General features: G+C 49.6%; 1 protein-coding gene across 1 annotated transcript in view; it reads left to right on the top strand.

The window, feature by feature from the left end:
- Window positions 1–19,608, top strand: part of DNAH8 (dynein axonemal heavy chain 8) — a 13,985,216-nt gene that overhangs the window by 5,575,485 nt on the left and 8,390,123 nt on the right. The window contains exons 37-38 of the mRNA XM_085610239.1: window positions 2,998–3,151; window positions 3,242–3,405. Of these exons, the coding sequence (XP_085466365.1) occupies window positions 2,998–3,151; window positions 3,242–3,405 (318 nt within the window). The remainder of the gene's footprint in view (window positions 1–2,997; window positions 3,152–3,241; window positions 3,406–19,608) is intronic.

Genomic DNA, 19,608 nt, shown 5'->3' with positions numbered 1-19,608 from the left:
CTGAAGAAGCAGCATGTGTTGCTGCGAAACACATGTTGGCTGAAAACGTATAACTGACCGACAGGACAAGAGTTTTTTCCTTTTTTCCTTTAAAAAAAAACTGTAATTATGGCTGTATTAGAATTTTGCTTGGATTGAAATACCTTTAGGCACTTTTCAAAAATTGTTAGAAGAGCAATATTGAACAGAAATGTGATATTGAAGGTTTAAAAAAAAAAAAATTGGAATGAAAGATAATCTATCATATATCTATTTGTGGTATTGATGCTTTTTTTGTAACCGTCCCTGCGAGTTAGATTTTATTAAGCAACCACATTTTGCCTACACTAATTCACTACTGTAACTTTGAAGAAGCAAATTGCCTACTCCTGATCCTTCTCTGGCAATGCTTCCAAATAATGAATCTCACTACTGCCAGGGATACACACAATAGGTTCTCTGTCCACTTTCAAGTGGCATGTCAAATCCCTTCTCACTGAGAAATCCCTGACAAACTAATCACTTCCCCACTTCTCTGTTGTCCTTCCAAGTACTGAAAATGACTTGGAATTCCCCTCTTTTCTGTAATGTAAAATGTCCTGTGTAACCTCATTTGCGAGTCCTAGCTGGTCTTTGTCACTTTTGAATATGACCTGTGTGTCCTCGTGTGTTCAGTCAGTAATGTCAAGGGTGACTGTGGGACTTGTCCTTCAGCTTTGTATTTATTGGTATCTAGATTATATACATAGTTTGTACAGTTGTCTGATACCCCAAATCTTTGTTTATAGTAAATAAATTAATGAGTACATTATGTAAACACACTGGTAATATAATCTATCTGAAAGAGACAGTTAGTTATAGATTCCTTACCTTAGAATTACCCCCTGGATTCGCAGAATTTTTCTTAGCAGTATCCTTGCTCTTTGGTAGGTGGCGTCGGTGGACTCCGCATTTGGCGTCGTGTTCACCAGAATGATGTTCAATCAATCAATCAGGGGTTGTTAAACGTGCTACTCACCCATGAGGGTCTCAAGGCGCTGGGGAGGGGGGGGGGGTCGCAGATCCGTTAGCCAAAGAGCCAGGCCTTGAGGGCCTCCCTGAAGGTGTTCAGGGAGGGGGCGAGTCTGATGTCTGCCGTGAGCTCGTTCCAGGTTTTGGCCACAATGTGGGAGAAGGATCTTCCACCTGCTCTGGCTCTGCAGATGCGTGGGTTTTCGGCCAGTGCGAGGTTCGAAGATTAGAGGTTTCTTTTGGGTACGTGGAAGTTGATTCTGTCATTGAAGTATGTGGGTCCCGTGTTGTGTAGACATTTGTAGGCTTGGGTGAGGATTTTGAAGGTGACTCTTTTCTTCACGGGTAGCCAGTGGAGCCTTTGAAGGTGTTGGCTGATGTGTTCGTGCAGGAGAATACCAAGGAGGAGTCGGGCGGTGGCATTTTGTCTTGTCTGGAGTTTGCGGAGTAGGGACTTTATGCCGGCATAGAGTGCGTTCCTCCATTTCCGGGAGCCGAAGTGTCCCCTGCCCAGCTTTGTGCATTTTACTAAGCTCTCCATTCCATCTTTGGGTAGCCCAACTCTGCCAACATGCCTTTGGGCCCCATAGAGCAGGTTGGGGGGGGAAACAACCTTTACAGCGCAGTTATTACATCGCACTACATTTACAATGCAGTCATTGCATCGCAACATTCTTTACAACGCATGTCACGACAACGCAGCATTTAAATTGCATGTCACTACAACGCATGACACTTTAACGCATGTCACTTGAACGCAGGCATTACATCTTATGTTATTACAACGGATACCATTACAAAGCATAGTACCATTACACTATACAACACTTACCCTACTGTTGCACCCCCTGGAGTTATAATAGTAATTTTTACCCCTACACTATCCAACACTTACCCTACTGTTGCGCCCCCTGGAGTTAAAATAGTAATGTTTACCCCTACATTATCCAACACTTACCTTAAATGCAATATAATGGTATGCGTTATAAAGGTATAATGTGATGTAATGGAATGCGTTGTAAATGTAGTTTAAAAAAAATTGTTGTAGTGGCATGTGATGTAAATGTATGCGTTGTAAAGGATGTTGCGATGTAAAAACTGTGTTGTAAAGGCATGCGTTGTAAATGTATGCGTTGTAACGCCATACATTCGGTTGGTGGTCCTGGGTCTTCGAATCCAGTGGCTCTGACACCGGTGAACCCCCCAAGAATCTAGGCCTGGATCCGGATCGAGGCTGGTCGACCTCACTCGACTTTCCCCGGCGACGACACCCCCAGCGTCGGTCATGCCCCCGACAGACTATGGGCCCGATTCACAGATCTAACTTAAGAAAAAATCCCAAACTCAATACCATTAACTCATTTTGGTATTCACAGAAGGCACTTACTCATTTTGGTATTCACAGAAGGCACTTACTCATCAATGAGTAAGGGCCTTCTGTGAATACCAAAATGAGTAAGTGCCTTCTGTGAATACCAAAATGGTAGTAAGTTTAGGATTTTGTCTTAAGTTAGTTTTGTGAATCAGGCCTGTCGTCCCTAACCTCACCCCCACGATGAACTCGGAGCTGGATCAACATCGGCGGACTTGGAGTCCGACACCTGAGGATACTTTAATTTCCCTGTTCATCCTGGTGTTCCCTATCATCCAGAAGGTGGTGATGAGGATTGAGGCTGACGCCTGGGGGTAATTCTGAGGTAAGGAATCTATTACTAACCTATGTCTCTTACAGATACACCATTACCGAAGGTAAGTAACTTGTTCTTTGTGTTTGTTTTTTATTTAAAATGTTTAATTTCGTAGTGGTCTCAAGGGCTCCGCGGAAAATAATGGATAGATATGTAACACTCCTTTATTGATAATATATTTTTGACATTTTTGGTCCATACTCATTAGAACAGCCAATGAAATATAAAATGTAAAATAGGACATATCTTCCTTGTGTGCTTTTGAATTTCATTGTGCTGTGAATCTGCTGATACTGAATTGCTATTGTTTTCTTCTCAGATACAACGTGCCATTTAAAAAAGACATTCAAAGTTGGGTGTATAAGCTAAGTACTTCCTCGGATATCATCGAAGAGTGGTTGATTGTTCAGAATCTTTGGGTTTACCTTGAAGCTGTTTTTGTCGGTGGAGATATTGCCAAACAGCTGCCTCAGGTATGCAGAGATGGTATACGATTTTAGAAATGTGCAATGATTATATTCCATATACTAATGATATATTAATGCCACTTTTTAAATCTTCAGGAAGCAAAACGTTTCCAAAACATTGACAAATCATGGATGAAAATAATGCAGAGAGCTCGTGACAATCCTAACGTCATTCTGTGCTGTGTAGGAGATGATACAATGGGGCAGCTATTACCTCATTTACATGAACAGTTGGAAATATGCCAGAAGTCACTCACAGGGTAATGGAATTTGTTGCTTTGGATTTTATGTGTGGATGTCTCTGTTTACTCAACCTACATTCGCATAGATACTCTTTTGTAAGTATCTGTAAAATTGTACAATTGAATTGCCACTGTCTTTTTGTTGTTCCAAAATAGCAACCGAGGATCTTCCTCTGGAGGCGAACAATCATCAGCCAGAGTAGTGCTTTCTGTTGAACCTCTTCTGTGTAGACGATGATTCAAGCTGTGGCAAGTCATTCGATTATAGGTTCGCGTAGATCATGATAAATAGTTATGAGTCCGTGAGAACCAGTTCTGATAGTGATAACTAGCTCTGCGGACGGTGGTGATTCGTCTCAGTCCAGAGCTTTACGGTAATAACCATATCTGCGTAGGTAATTATTTTAAAAAGCAAAGAAAGCACAGAAGCATTATTAATCGGCGTGCATCAGTACACTTTAAGGACCATCTATCATATGTGTAGACCAATAAAGAGAAGTCGAAAGGCTTCACTGCCGATGTATTCACTTAAGGGCAGTGAATATATCTCAAGCTGTGTCTTGTTTAAAATATGAGTTCTGACAAATCTGCCCAAACTCTTCATTTAGCAGCGATAGCAGCCATGTACAAGGAAAACACTGCATGTCCGTTGACAGAGATGCTGGGGTGCGAGTCATTTAAGGGAAAGATGCAAACACTGAAGTAATCCAAAAATAAGAGGGGGCTTTGCAGGAGCACCCATTCGCAATAGCAGGACGAGGGACGTTTTTTAGATAAACTCTCAAGGCCGGGGAGAAAGAAACGGAAGAAGTGCACTGGGTAACTGGACCACCTGTAAATGAACGGGAAGAGGACATTTGCAATAGCATGGACGTAAACTCAACAAAAATGCGGCAGGTAAAAAAAGTGACTCTGCATATCCTTGAATCCCATGACCTCACAGGATGTGTCATCACGCATCCTTTGACCGTGATGCAATCACGTGTCATTTATGTCTCATGGCACCACAGGGAGTAACACTTCAACATTACACGGGTAGCTGCAAAGATATTTTAGGGGTAAATCAATAACCTAGCCTGGTCCAGATTTAAAATTTTAGACAATGATTATATGTCCAATTAGAAGCCTAAAAGCCCTGTGAGAGCCGGACGTGCCCATATGAAATTTCATATGTACGGAATTAAATATAATAAACCCAGTTACAGCCTAGGTTGTGCAAGCAAGCATGGCCAATTACTGTCTCCAAAGATAAAACAATACCTCAAATCACCAGAAGCACCTCAATTGCCTAAGCACAACTATCACATTATGGAAATGTTCATTGAGCTGTTATAATGCACATAGGGGGATATTCTCAAGAACGTGTGATAACTACCGCAAAAGTAGCTTAACGCAACTCTTCACATCGCAGTCTATTGTGGGAAAATAATACTGTGGTAACGTGGTATTCCCAAGCCAGCGGTACCATGCGATAGGCCCAGGATAACGCATCAAATGTCGGCGATACAGTCAACGCGACACCGCAAAAATGTGAAACACGAACGCAAAAAATGTTGAGATGAGGCCAATCGCGGTACATTAACCAGCGAAAACCAGCCACAGGCCTGCAAAGCCCACGAGTCATGCAGGAAAATGCACCATAAAAGCAACGGAAAAAAAGGGAGAAAAAAAGTAACTGCGGAGCACCATGGATGCACCCGGACCTAGGGCAGAGGCCAACGCGAACCCCACAAGCCCCACAGACCACCAGCAAGGAACAACGGGGTCTGGGAAGGCCAAGGAGAAGAGTGAGAGGAAGACGGGGTGCAGTCCACAGGAAAAGCAGATCAGAATCACGGAGGTGACAGAACACTACCATCAACTGACACACAATTAGACCAACGTGAATATAGTTGGAGTGTCGAGGAGGGCAATGGAGGAGGCCACGAGGCGCTGGCATGATGTGAAAAGCCAAAGCAAGCATAAACCCGCTGCCAAAAGGAAGGCAGCAACGTCGACAGGAGGTGGGAGTCCTGCCCCACAGGAGGAGGAGGAGGAAACAGGGGCCACAGTCATCAGTGTGGAGACGCTACAAGGAGGTGGGAGTCAGGATACAGCTCAAGAGGACCTGACACAACATCAACAGGATGAGTAACGACCAGGGACTAGGGGTACGGGGGGAGATGGGCACAATGGCACACATGCACAAAGATGTGTAGCACACTGCACACCCACAATGACCCTGGATCATATCCCTGGTCCCTGTGGCACACTGCAGAGCACACGCATAGCAATAACAGCACATCCGACGACAATGTGGCACAAAGTGCAACACTGACACTGCAGAACAGAGGACACAACTGGCTGCGCTCATGCGCTGAAACAGGCCAATCACATCTAACAGAGCAGGAAACTGTGATAAGGAAATGTACGTGTACAGCCTCACATCCGTCATGTAGTCCAAATGTCCACTGTCCCGCATCAAAATCCAGCATCTCCCAAACAGTCACAATGTACATGGTCATACAGTCTGCCTGTAAAAAAGAACAATGCGCCAACATACATGTCAACACAATGTCAACATGCATCTCCCCTTCACATTGCAGAGGGAGAAACAACACCTCCAGCAGAGCAGACCAGACAACTCACTAGTGATGCTGGAGAGGACCACCACACCTTCGACACCGCCGCCCCACAACAGCTCATGGACATCCCAGGCAACCCACCACCAGGACCGGGGCAGCCAAGCTACATAGAGGAGAACCCAGCCCCTGCACAGACCACACTGCAGGAAGCAACTGCCAGAGCGGCTGGCTCCCAACACCTCACCGAGTTACACATGGCATTCTAATGGCAGGTGTCAGGATGCCAAACGGAGGTGGTCGAACAGGTGCGGGTGGGGTCCAAACCCATGGAATGCGAACCAGATCACATGCGTGGGTGTCTAATTCCCCTCAGGGACCACCTGCACCACACAAAGGAGACCCACACTGCGACAGAGACACATGTATTTGCACATTTCCAGTACTGAACCATGCCTAGAGGCACACAATTATCATTCACACACCCACACTGGACCTGCGTACAATGGCCCAGTACACTCCTCTTACGTATTGAGTGGGTGACCATAAAGCTACATGTCCAAGGTCTAACACGCTTCCTGCGTTGACATGTTGGCGTCTGCTGTACCCAACACAATGTAATGTTGTCGGGCCCATGGCCCTCAAGCACACATTATGACCACAAGGACACACGCAGAAAGTTTATGAAACTGGCCACGGGCATGTGCGCCCGGCGCCTGTATTGGCTGGGCCACATGTACAGTGACACCTGTGCTGGATGTGTGTGGGGTGAGTGTAGGCCAGCCCGCAAGGAGTGGTTGGTGCTGGCAAAAACTTCAACAGTGAACAGCAGTAAAAAGGAAACAGAAAACACCAGCATAACAGAGACAACTGCGGAGCATCATGGAGGTAGCCGGAGCTAGTACAGAGGTCACCCAATATGCAAACAGAATTGTCTGTGAGTTGCAGTGCCCTGGGGTTGGGGCACATGGAGTGCCGAGAAGGGTATCTGGCAGATGATGGCATCCACCACAGGTGTGGGCAAATCTGTTAGTCTGCCAGTATGACTGTTTAGACTCTTGCAGTTGGCATTTGGAGGTGGACCTGGCGGTGGGGGCATGTGCCTCCGGCGGTGATGCATCGTCCGGGCCGGTCAGGACTCGATTTGATGTGTGAGCTCTGGTGTAACGCAGGTGAGTCCGGAGGCAGCGGACAGGGCAGGGCCACATACACATGGCATCGATGACCCCAATGCCATCGTCTCAGAGGCCATCCAATACCTCAGGAGCCAGGGTCCCTGACTTGAGCCGTACAGAGTTAGTAACCCCGGATGCACTGCGGCCGGCACAGGCACATCGCCACGGGACGGTGACTTGCGGTGCAGTGAGATGGGCCACGCGAGCTGAGCGGGTCCTCATCGATGTCCAAGGTGAATGTGGCGGAGGGTTGCGGGGGCGAGTGGAAGGTGTCCCCAAGGGCATGATGCAGAGTGTGGAAGCCGTCCGGAAGCAGCAAATGGAGGAGTGTAATGCTACTGCCTGGTTTTTGCCACAAAGTCAGTATCACCGACATGATGGTGACAACAAGCCCCAGTCCATGGACTCAGTCGCCTCCAAGGTTCAATAAGAAAGTGCCCATGGATATCGGTGAACAGACTTAGTGGCACCGGAGCTGAAAGGGGATACTGTCTGCGATGAGGCCTGTACAATGACATCAAGTCAGCCATAAATAAATCAAGACTGAGTGTGAAATGTGTGACCTACTAGACCACAGTGTAGGCCCGAGGCAGCAGTCAGCACGGGCCAGGCGCAGTCCAGCGTACTCCTCCTGGTACTCTAACACACGACGTTGACATGGCATTTGGGGGTGACGCATGGTTGACGGAGGTAAAAGCACCAGAGCTGAGCGGGTGTTCAGTCAGCGATGATGACGTGTCCTGCCTGGTACAGACTGGATTGGATTGGTGTGGGGCCTGCTGGACCGCAGAGTAGGTCATAGACAGCGGTCAGCAGGGGCCCACAGCCACGTGTCTTTGGCCTGCGATGCACAGAGTTAGTGACACCAGGGCAGTTGTCGGTAGTGTTCGATCACCTCCGTAACGATCCTTTTTCCTCCTGACTTAAACGCATCATCCTCTTACACCTCTCCTTGCGTGCAATGATATGTACTCTGCCACTGAAAAATCAAGACTCAGTTCCAAATGTGTGACCTACTCCAGTGCAGTGTGGCCCGAGGGCAGTAGTCCGCGTGGGCACACAGACACGTGTGGTTGGAATGCTATTCACAGACTTGGTGTCATCACATCGAAGGGAGTATAGTGAGATAAAAGCAGCCATAATTAATGTTCTCTGCCATAGTGTAATCAAGACTCAGTTCCAAATGTGTGACCTACTACTCCGCTGTGTATGCCGGTGAAGTACATCAACGAGAAGGGAGTACTGCTGGCCTGTGTCGCGGAGGCCGTGATGGTCTGAGGAGGCTGCCAGGGTCGAGGCACTCAGGCTTGGAGCTTGCACCGGCATGTGGTGGGCCCTCTTCAACACACGCCGGTGTCGGCAGGTGTGCATTGAGGCCTAAGTGCGCAGGGCCTGGCAGGACTGGTATAGGGACCAGTGGGCCGGGATGCAGCAGGTGCACAGGATCGCAGGCAACACCATTCACAGCGATGGCCTCGTGGCGGGGTGAAGGGCGCCACTTTGGCAGAGACGTTGGGCATTCCGGAAGAGAACCAAACCCAGAGCTACGTGCTTTTTATTCACACCCGTACTCTGGCCTGGCATACACCGGGCCAGCCCACTCCACTCACCCTCACAGGGGGGGATGTAACAAGCTACATCTCCGTGATCTTCCCCACTGGCTGGGGTGACATGGTTGCATCCACTGTCCACTACACTCTATTCACCAGCGGTGTATGTCGACATGGATATGTGTGTGGTCTGCATACTGCAGTCTGGCCAACGCACCCACGCTACACTTGGCATTGTGTACATTGCCATTCATCGGTCACTTGCCTCCTTCACACATGCCTGGTCCCCACCTCTTCCCACAATCTGCTATCGAGTGGCTGAGGTGCCATGCCATTGATGGCTTATGTGCATGGCTGACCCAGGTTGCTACAGTAAGTTGTGCTGTCGTGTCTGGTGGGTGGGCATGTTGTTTGGCATGTTGTATGTGAGTGTGATGTGTGCATTCCCAGTGTTGTGAGTTGCATGATTGTGGAGTTGAGGTGTGTGGTGTGTTCCTTTGGTACTTGCCAACAAGCAGCGCATTTCCGTAGGTGCCAGGCAGGAAGCGCCAGTTGATGATCGACGATCTGAAGATGTAGGACTCATGCACTCTGCATGGGTGGTTGGCGTCGGCATTGGTGGAGTTCCCCAGTGGTCCACTATTGCCTGTGCTGTGTTGGAATGCGTGTGCTTTCTGTAGCGGATATTGTGTGCAGTGTTGCCAGGGGGCACAAGTAGGACATGTGTGCAGTCAATTGACCCCTGACATGTGCGGGAAGGCAGCTATGGCTTGAACGCCTTGCTTGGTTGGTCTCCAGCTGTTCATGCGCCATGTGGGGGGAGTATGGGTACTGGGGTACCAGGCTGATGATGGCATCTGAGACAGTTGTCCTGGACTTGGATTATGCTGGCTGTGAGACTTATCCAACTCTGGCATTTGTTGGTTGGAAGGTCCCAGGGCCAACATGTGTAGCTCAGCCAGCAGCTTTGTCTGCGGAGGGATGTTTGTTGTCCGCTGTGTTGGTACCATCAGCCTGTGGGCATTGGTGGTCAGGATGCGTAGGAAGGTTGTCTTTTTAAAGCCTGTGGTGGGCAATGACATTCCCTGGTGTTCGGTCTGTGAGGTTGGTGCGTTTGCAGGCGGTCACTGTTTTTGTCTGTGCTGCCTCAGTGTTGGTCCGAGAGGTGTCCGGGGGGGTCCTGGGGGTGGTGGCGGAGGGTGTTGTGGCCCTGTTGGGGCTCCGAGCTGCATGATCAGTGGCTCCATGGCATCTGTTGTTCTTCTGTGGCTGTGGTCTGGGCTCCCTTTTCTGGTGCTGGTTGTAGTCCGACTTTGCACCAGGTCAGAGCAGGTGTTAGTTTCCTGCTGCTAACGCGCCGTATCGCCTGTTTTGTGATCCTATTGCAGATCAGGCTGGTCTTTGAGAATGTTGAGGTCTGGTGTTGTCACTGATTTATGCTCGGGAATGCCTACTCTGCATCTCATTGGCGGTAGTTGCCGGGGTCATCTGTGGCGATGTTTTTTGAGGATGCTATCGCTGGAAAACTGGTAATATCGGCTGTTTGCACCAGCTTGTGAATGGGGCGGTAAATTTATCGCGACTTTGGCTGTGATAAAGTGAGTATAACTCGGCGAAGGTCAAAAAATCGACCTACAAAAATATCGGAGCAAAAATATCGATGTCAAGAATATCGACATCCTATCTACAACATGGTAAGTATAAAAATATCGAAAATAAAATATAGAATGTCAAAAATATCGTTTGTAAAAATATAGGGTATTTTTTTGTAAAAATAAATATGTAAAATAAACCAAATAATACTTATAAATAAAATAAACATAGTTAAAAATATTTTATAATGTTTAAAATTAATAACTAATATATATATAATTTAATAAAACATTAATTAAACATATACATATATTATATAATATATATATACCTACTTAGGCGTGGATTCCGATCCTGTAAAACCCGGGTACGAATGGTCGTACGGAGCGTATTCTCCGTCCGACTCGTACCCGGGAAAAACACCTTACAAATCCGCAAGTACGATTTGTACAGAAATACCATTTCCGTACGAGTCGTACAAAAGACCGACCGGCAAAAAAATACCCACAATTCCGATCCGGGACATCGCGTACGTGACGTCCGGACAGAGTCAGGCAGCGTTTTACGGACCAGCAAGTACGATCCGTGCCTACGTCACTCCGCACGGCTCATTTTTTACGGCAGCCAAAAACTCCCGGAAATCGAGGTCGACGCGAAGAAGGAGCACCGGTACACGACGGACAGCCATGGACCCCATCCTACGTGTCATCCCGGCCCTGCTAGCCTACGACCTGGTGTACAGAAACCGACGCAGACGCAACAGAAGGTCAGAACAACCCCCAGGGGCAAAGGGGGGGGGGGGCGAGGGGCAGGAAACATAACCCCCACCCAATAAAAAAACCTATATATCCTGCACATAAATTACCTCCATGGTGTGGTCACTTCGGGGGGGCGTGTCCACCAATCCCACATACCGCCACAACGGAAGTGGACGTGGACGCGTACCCGTCACCACTACAATGGTGGTACGGGCCGTACCCACGCCCCCCAGAACGTGGGTACGGGCCGTACCACCATTGTAGTGGTGATGTAGGGGTACGCGTGGTATGGACCGTACCCACGTTCTGGGGGCGTGGGTACAGCCCGTACCACCATTGTAGTGGTGACGTAGGGGTACGCGTGGTACGGCCCGTACCCATGCCCTCAGAGCGTGGGTACATCCGTACCACGCATACCCCTACATCACCACTACAATGGTGGTACGGCCCGTACCCACACCCCCCAGAGCGTGGGTACGGTCCGTACCAAGCGTACCCCTAGATCACCACTACAATGGTGGTACGGGCCATACCACCATTGTAGTGGTGACGTAGGGGTATGCGTGGTACGGACCGTACCCATGCCCTCAGAGCGTGGGTACGGGCCGCACCACCATTGTAGTGGTGCTGTAGGGGTGCGCATGGTACGGACCGTACACACCCTATGAATGCAGGGGTATGGTTCGTCTCACCCGTACCCCTACGGCACCAGTACATTATGGATACAAGGCGTACACACGCCACACATGTCTGACTACGGCCTGGTCCAGCATATTAGCAGTAAATTTGGGGGGGGGGTGTATGCCCAGGACAGCAGTGTACTGTACCAAGCGGGTGGGTGGGTGGCTGCAGAGGACTCCCAGCAGTGTCCACACATATGAAGGGTGGGTGCATATCACTACCAGCAGTGTCCAGACATATGAGGGGTGGGTGCATATCACTACCAGCAGTGTCCAGACATATGAGGGGTGGGTGCAGAGGACTCCCAGCAGTGTCCACACATATGAGGGGTGGGTGCAGAGGACTCCCAGCAGTGGACAGACATATGAGGGGTGGGTGCAGGGGACTCCCAGCAGTGGACAGACATATGAGGGGTGGGTGCAGAGGACTCCCAGCAGTGGGCAGACATATGAGGGGTGGGTGCAGAGGACTCCCAGCAGTGGACAGACATATGAGATGTGGGTGCATATCACTACCAGCAGTGTCCACACATATGAGGGGTGGGTGCAGAGGACTCCCAGCAGTGGACAGACATATGAGGTGTGGGTGCATATCACTACCAGCAGTGGACAGACATATGAGGGGTGGGTGCAGATGACTCCCAGCAGTGGACAGACATATGAGGTGTGGGTGCAAGTCACTACCAGCAGTGGACAGAGACATGGGGGTGTGTACATCATCCTCAGATGACCACAACTCCATGGGTGTATGAACGCATCCTCAATGTGCGACTATGTTGAGAGTGCCATAACAACACATCACTGACAGCAGTGTCCCACTCCCATGAGGATGCATGTCTTTCCCCCACTGCATGACACACCACATGTGGGTGTGAGGACAAATGACACATGCATACCCACCCCTGGCGGATGCAGCACAAAATTCACACACAGAGATCATGTCACAAGACTGTATAGTTATGTTAAAGCCTACTAAATTAAGAGAGCCAACGGGAACACACACTGTCACGCACATTCCAGGACTGATAGGAATGTACAGGTGCTGGGACAGCCACCAAGTTGTTGTCTCCCATGGAAGGAATAGGGTGGACTTCAAACAGATACAATGCCCACAATTGTGAGTCAGGTGAACAAATACCCTGCAGAACAAGTACCATATGTGTGCTAGGCTGGGAGTACACACATGCATAGTGTGGAAAAGGGACAAATTCTACATGAAGGCATGGCAACATACTCTATACACAAGTACAGTGACTACCAAGGATGGCACAGACGATGCAGCCGGAGACATTGATAAGCAGGCATGGCCATAGTTGAAGGGATCCGTCACCCACCAAGGAAATGTAGACACAGATCAGCACAACAATTGTGCAACTCCCTGCAGGGAAGATGTCAGGTGCCACAGAGGAAGGAACACTCCTTGGGACAATGTCTCTAAACACAAAGAGCATACACGACCAAAGATTATTTTCAGAGACCTTGTGATGGCACGCAGATACCAGGGTCCACCCCATGAGCAGCAGACTACAACATTTCCCAGACACCTAACACATGATCACCACCCCAATTCATGGAGCATCAGCACCAACATCACTACCTGAAAAATTATAGTGGTCAAATGAAAAACAGAATGCTTTATTCAGCATTAAAAAAAGAGTTTGAAAAGGACAATATTTTCAATGGCCATTGGCCAGTCCAGATGCGTAGTCCTGGGGGGGACACATGTCAATGCGTCTCCCCGAGCTTGCCTGCACATACTAAACCTCTGGTTCAGTGACTGGGGGGGGCATCATGTGGGGAAGGACCAGGCACCGCAGGGACAGGAGGGGGAAGGGTAGGTGTTGTGGGTGCAGGGACGGACGACTCCACCACATGGGGTGGTGCAGTACCAAAGGTGGAGGTCAGCATGGCGCTGCACACGTCCGCAAGTTCCTCCAGCGTCTCCCCTGCACCCGAAGGAACCACAGGCCCCAAGGAGGGGGGGGTCGGAGGGATGGGTTGCAGCGCTACTGGGGGAGGTGGTGGACAGGGGGGGGACTCAACTCCCCTACCCGTGGAGTGCCTCACCCGTTTGCGTGCTGGTGAAGCACTGGGGCTGAGGCCTAGCACAGCCAAGTAGGTCTCTTTCTCGGACTGTGGGGCAGGGGAGCCGAGGGGAGTGACATCGGAGGGACTGGGGAGTGAGGCATGCAGACTTGGACTCTGGCTGCGTGTCTGCCTGTGTGCCCTAGACCCAGTGGGTGTGCCTTCTTCCCCCTGAGTGTGGGTGACAGGAGGTGTGCGCTTGCCCTTCCCTGTTGGTGTGCTGCCTGTGTCTGGTGGGGTGTGTGCCTATGAATGTCTGCGTGTGCTTGGGACAGGCATGGGAGTGGGAAGTGTGGATGGTGCTGGGGTAGGGGGGGGATGCAGCGCTGCAGGAGACTCACTGCTGCCGTCAGTGACGAGTTCATGGACCTCAGCAACATGCGTTGGTCAGACATCGCTGATGACATGCCCACCATGTGCGACACCATCTGTGTCAGCAGTCTGGTGTGGCCATGGAGGACAGTCAGGATCGATGTCTGCCCAACTTGCAACTGCCGCTGAATGTCCACAGACTCGGCAGTGAGGGCAGCAGGGGAGACAGGGGCAGGGGGTGCGGTGCCTGGCACGAAGGAGACACGTTGTTGCCTAGCACGGACAGAAGGGACCCGAGCAACTGGGAGGGCGGTGATGGGAATGGAGGGGGCGGTGACAGTTGGAGTGCTGCTGCCAGCTGTTGGAGCAGCCTCCGCCCCCTCAGGGAGCTCGGGGAGCTCAGCTTCGGACCCGTCAGCGTCGTAGTCGGTGTTGGTACTAGACAGGTCCTCCGCCTGACTCCCCTCACCCTCCGTGCCACTTGATTCCGCCGACTCCTCAGCAGTTGGGGCACCGGTGCTCGATCCCTCTTCATGGTCCGTGCCGGTGTCTTCCTCGGTGTCCCCCGACGATGCTGTGTGCAAGGTGAAGAGACATGAAATTATCAGTCACCTGTGTACATCTGACACATGAGTCCAAACAAAATAGGTCACAGTGCATATCAGGAAATGCATCATGAGTAACATCTAGAATACTCCGCACATATGTAAGCCCTGCACTCCCCAGTTGGTTCACCCACCATGCCACCTGAAAAAATGAACATCAGGACACAACAGCAAATAACTCGATATCCAATTATAATGAGAAGCTAGTGTCTGGGAACAGTGGAGCACAGCCAGACTATGAAGGCATACCACCTCTTCTTCACTGTGAAAGAAACAGTGTTTGTGCACCCAAGGCCAAATAACAGACGCCAATGCTGTAGGTGTCCCCACACTCAGAGACCTGTGAGTACTTTGTAAACCCTAAAGAAATACATTGTGATCCCTTGGGAATCACAACACTTTACACAATCGACATGTTTGGAATGTGTGAATGTGCCACTTTTGGAACAGAACACACATGTACCTGGATAACAGAAGTCACACAAGGTGGTGCACAAATAACTACATTTACACAGTCATTGTATGAGCTGCCAGCCTAATGCAAATAAGCCACTGTTAAGAAGAAATGTGGTATCAGGAAGTACATATACATGGCCCCACGGTGGTCTGGATGACTTGACACCCGTAAGTTGGTATCAGCAACAACTGAGGACTAACCCAAATGCAACCACACTGTGGGAACATGTATATGTATAATCTCAAATCAATTTTGTTTACAGAACTGTGCCTTTGTGTGAAATGTGCCTGCGTGTCCCCCAACAGTGTAAAGGTGTTTTGTTGTGCACTTCCTTTGGAGACATCTGTCATGCAGGCACATTATTGTCCTTCACAACAAAACATAAAAGTCAAGCATTGAGAAAATTGAGACATGTTGACAAGTGTAGTGAGTGCCAATGTACCACACTTCTTGACTAACAACTTGAATAATGCACCTGTCACATGGCCATCCGTACCATGATGACACAGTTGGAAACACATCTGACCCACTGCCTGTCATATGGAGTGGCACACATGTCCAAACACAGGACAATGCATAAGCTAATGGGCCTGCAATTGTGTCGGAATAAGGAGCACCTGCACTGAGGAGACACCCTCATGGGACCCAAGAATGTCCACACAGATGTCAGCACACAAAGACCAAACTACGCAGCAGCGGGACCACACACTGGTGGCAAAAATGGATGAACAGGAACCATGTATTTCAACTTTTGACACATGCTGCAAAGCACAAACATTAAACCCTGCACAACATGACTGGGTCATTGCACGTTGAGTGTCTGTCCAGACAATTATCACACACAGGTCAGACCTGGCAAGGAGACATAAGGTTTGGACATGTAGGCCTTGCCCGCACAAACCCCCCCTACCTGAGACATTGTGATTGAGACAGAGCAAGTAGTTACACCTCTTAATCTGGGTTTACTAAAATGTGCATCAAGAACTCCTAAATGTACTCAACATCACCTCGTGGGACTGACCACACATATTTGTGACAAACAACCATCAACAGATAGTTGTACATAGACACACAGGCACTGCCCAGTGTGAAGATGCACAAGCCTCATGGGGTCATCCTGGACAGTGGACACATGTAGCACACTTTACGTAAATAAAAATGAGGCCAGGGAACAATGCCACAGAGGCCAACCTATGCTGAACACACAGAGAATGGGCACAGTGTTTTATGCCACACATCATTTCTAGGAAAAGGTGTCTCAGGGGACTGTAGTGGGCACACTGCTCCATGGTCCTGGAATGATCTGACTGTAACAGGAGCAACCGTCCCGGCACTATGCATATCTCCCACTCATGCACATCATGTCTGAGGCCACTACATCGGTCATGCATGCTGCAAGTCTGTTCATTTGAAACCTCACACTCCTATGTTGAGACTCAGGACAGTGCCAACAATTATGGACCCCCAAATGACTGAACAGGACAGGGCACAGGCAAGGTACCAACACATGTCACAGACCACCCCCACACATGATGCTGAAAGCTTTGTGCACCTTGATTAACTTGCAGCCTAGATGACCATGTGCAATAGTGATTACACACAGACCAGGGAACACATGTCAAGGAGGGGAAGGGAGGAAGAACAGCACCAGTTGACTTGGGGGAACAGGATATGCACTGCACATATAAACCCTGGCAGTGTATCCAGGCGACTGAGCACTTCCAAAAGCTGGTGACACACAACAAACACTGCTGCTGTCTCTCCTGTAAACACCTAGCCATCTCAGGGAAGACCACCGCCAGGACACGCTTCATTTGGTGGGTCAGGCGCCGGCGCCCGCCATGCTTTCGGGGTGGTGAGTCCTCCAGCAGGACCCGGGCGATCCTCCTGGACCAGCACCGGATGTCTTGCCAGCGTTTCCTCACTTGTGGCAGGCGCCGACTGCGACCCTCCACCGTATTCACGGCCCTGACGGCACTCTTCCAAATTTTCCCCTTCTGGTAGGCGTTAACCTGTGAGGATGAGAAAGTGAGACTACATCACTACACCTGCTCCATGTCACAGAGACACACATTTGAACATCTTTGATTTGTTGAACAGGGCATAGTATGCTGCCAACTAATAGCACCTTTGTCATAGGGACATTCGCCTCTGTGTAAACCCCAATGCACTACATGGCATTGAAAGTACACAGGTGGCATGAGTGGTTCGACACACTTCCTGATCATGGCACACACTGTGCATCACAAGCAACACAATGCTGATGGACAGCACCTCTAAACAGTCACATGCCCCAGGCCACTGACGCAACCTCAGCAGAGTGCACAGACACACACAGGCACAGACCAATCACCTGCCATTGGCAACAGCGGATACAAACCACACTCTGCACATGTGCCACTTTCCCGAGGGGTGTCACAGGCATGGGGCTAGCTCAGCAAGTCAGACACACAGCACGGCTTCCTTCTCACATCAGATGGGTAGAGTAGTTGCCTCCTCCATGCAGCTGTGGTGCAACACTCCACATAGACACTCACCCACATGACAAGGAACATTCACACACATCAATGTCCAGGGGGCGTACACATCATTTGGGCACTCTCACCACAGCTCCACTCAACTCACACACATCTGTGGGTACAGTCACCTGTCACACCGGGGAAACCACTGATTCACCTCTGTACTATAGAACAAGAATGCACAAGAGGATTAGCCACGCTGAATGTGCCATGCACCATGCAGTGAATGTCACAGTAAGCACAATGCAAGTGAGGAGTGCACACATAAACCACATCATGCTCTGCATGAGAGACATAAGCCATTCCCCCCCCCCCCCCCGGGACCCACTCTAAACAACATATCATGTCTGTCACACCTGGACACAGTGCCAGAAGTGACAGTCACAAAAAAAGGGGCACAGTCAAAGGTTGTGGAGTCAGCGCTCACCTGCTCCCCTGGTCTCCCATACAGGCTGGGGTACTGTGGGAGGATCACGTCCAGCAACGCCTCATTCTCCTCTTGGGTGAAAGGCTGGGCCCTCTCCACAGTCCTTGACATGGTGCCAGAGGAAGCAATGACAGCAGCAGTGTTCATGAATCAAAGGTTGTGCAGGCAAGTGCCCTCTCATGGGTTCTGCCTGACTTTTATCTGCCTTGCTGGCCTATTTCATTCACAGGAGTACAGAGTGATTGGTCAGACTCATTTGCATCCTACGTTTCCTCCAATCCCTTTAAACATACATCAGTGACAGCATTAGCATCTTTCAAATTTGCAGCAGCATCTCAAGTCAACAACCACTTTGCAACAATGTATAATTTGGCCAACTGCTTTTTCCAGCCCACATGATGGAAAAATTTGAACTTGAAACTCGGTATCCATGACAACCAGCATGCATTTAGGCCATAATACTTGTCCCTTAGGTGTCCCCATTGCAATTTTCAAATCCCCACACAGGTACGGTGCGTTTCACACGTACCCCTAGGGCACCACTACTATAGTGATACGGCCCGTACACGCTTGTGTACGGGTCATACCACTATGGCGTACACCTACGCCAACACCACTATAGGGATACGACCCCTACACACACGTGTACGGGTCGTATCCCTATAGTGGTGTTGGCGTAGGTGTATGCCATAGTGGTACGACCCGTACACACGCGTGTACGGGTCGTACCACTATGGCGTACACCTATGCCAACACCACTATAGGGATACGACCCGTACACATGGCCTCAGAGCGTGTGTACGGTGCGTTTCACAGCTTACATTGGTGATAGGAGGCGCACACGAAAGGAATGAAGGTGTTAGACTCGCACAAGGCTGTACATCAAGTCATTGTCAGTGCAGTCCTTCATGTGCAGGGCCTAGGTGTGTCAGGCAGTGATGTGGCACATGACTCCTCATGTTGTGGCACAATAGATGTGTGATGACCTGTGTACACATGTCATGTGTGATGGGGCACTACAAGGCACACTTCCCCTTCACACTTTGCACATGTGTGCATGTAGTACAAACGTGTCAAGCACTGCATCACTGGTATGGCACAGTCTCCAACACCCGCAACTGTCCCCTGATGCCAGGTACACGGATAATTACACCTGACATGTAACTACCAGCGTGCCACGATGTGACTATGTCATGTGTGTGTCATGTGTTTCCATGAGCTTGCAGTTGGTGTTCCGTCAACTGCATCTGCTGTTGCTGCATCCACCATGTGTCTGTGTGTAGGTGTGCATGGCACACAATTATGCACACCATGCCACATGTGGAATCCCACGTGACATGTGTCTGTATGAATCGAACATGGTATTTCGACCTGAGGACATATCTGCGTTGTCTCAATGTCTGTGTTATCAGTTTTGACAAGTACCCCTTCATGGCAATGTGTGTGATCTGTACTTTTGAAATGACATGTGACCTGTGCATCTAGCTTGCCGCCAGCTG

Source organism: Triturus cristatus, chromosome 6 (assembly GCF_964204655.1).
Source record: "Triturus cristatus chromosome 6, aTriCri1.1, whole genome shotgun sequence".
Lineage (NCBI taxonomy): Eukaryota > Metazoa > Chordata > Amphibia > Caudata > Salamandridae > Triturus > Triturus cristatus.
The sequence above is the reverse complement of the archived record's forward strand: the minus strand, read 5'-3'. Positions and strand labels throughout refer to the sequence as shown.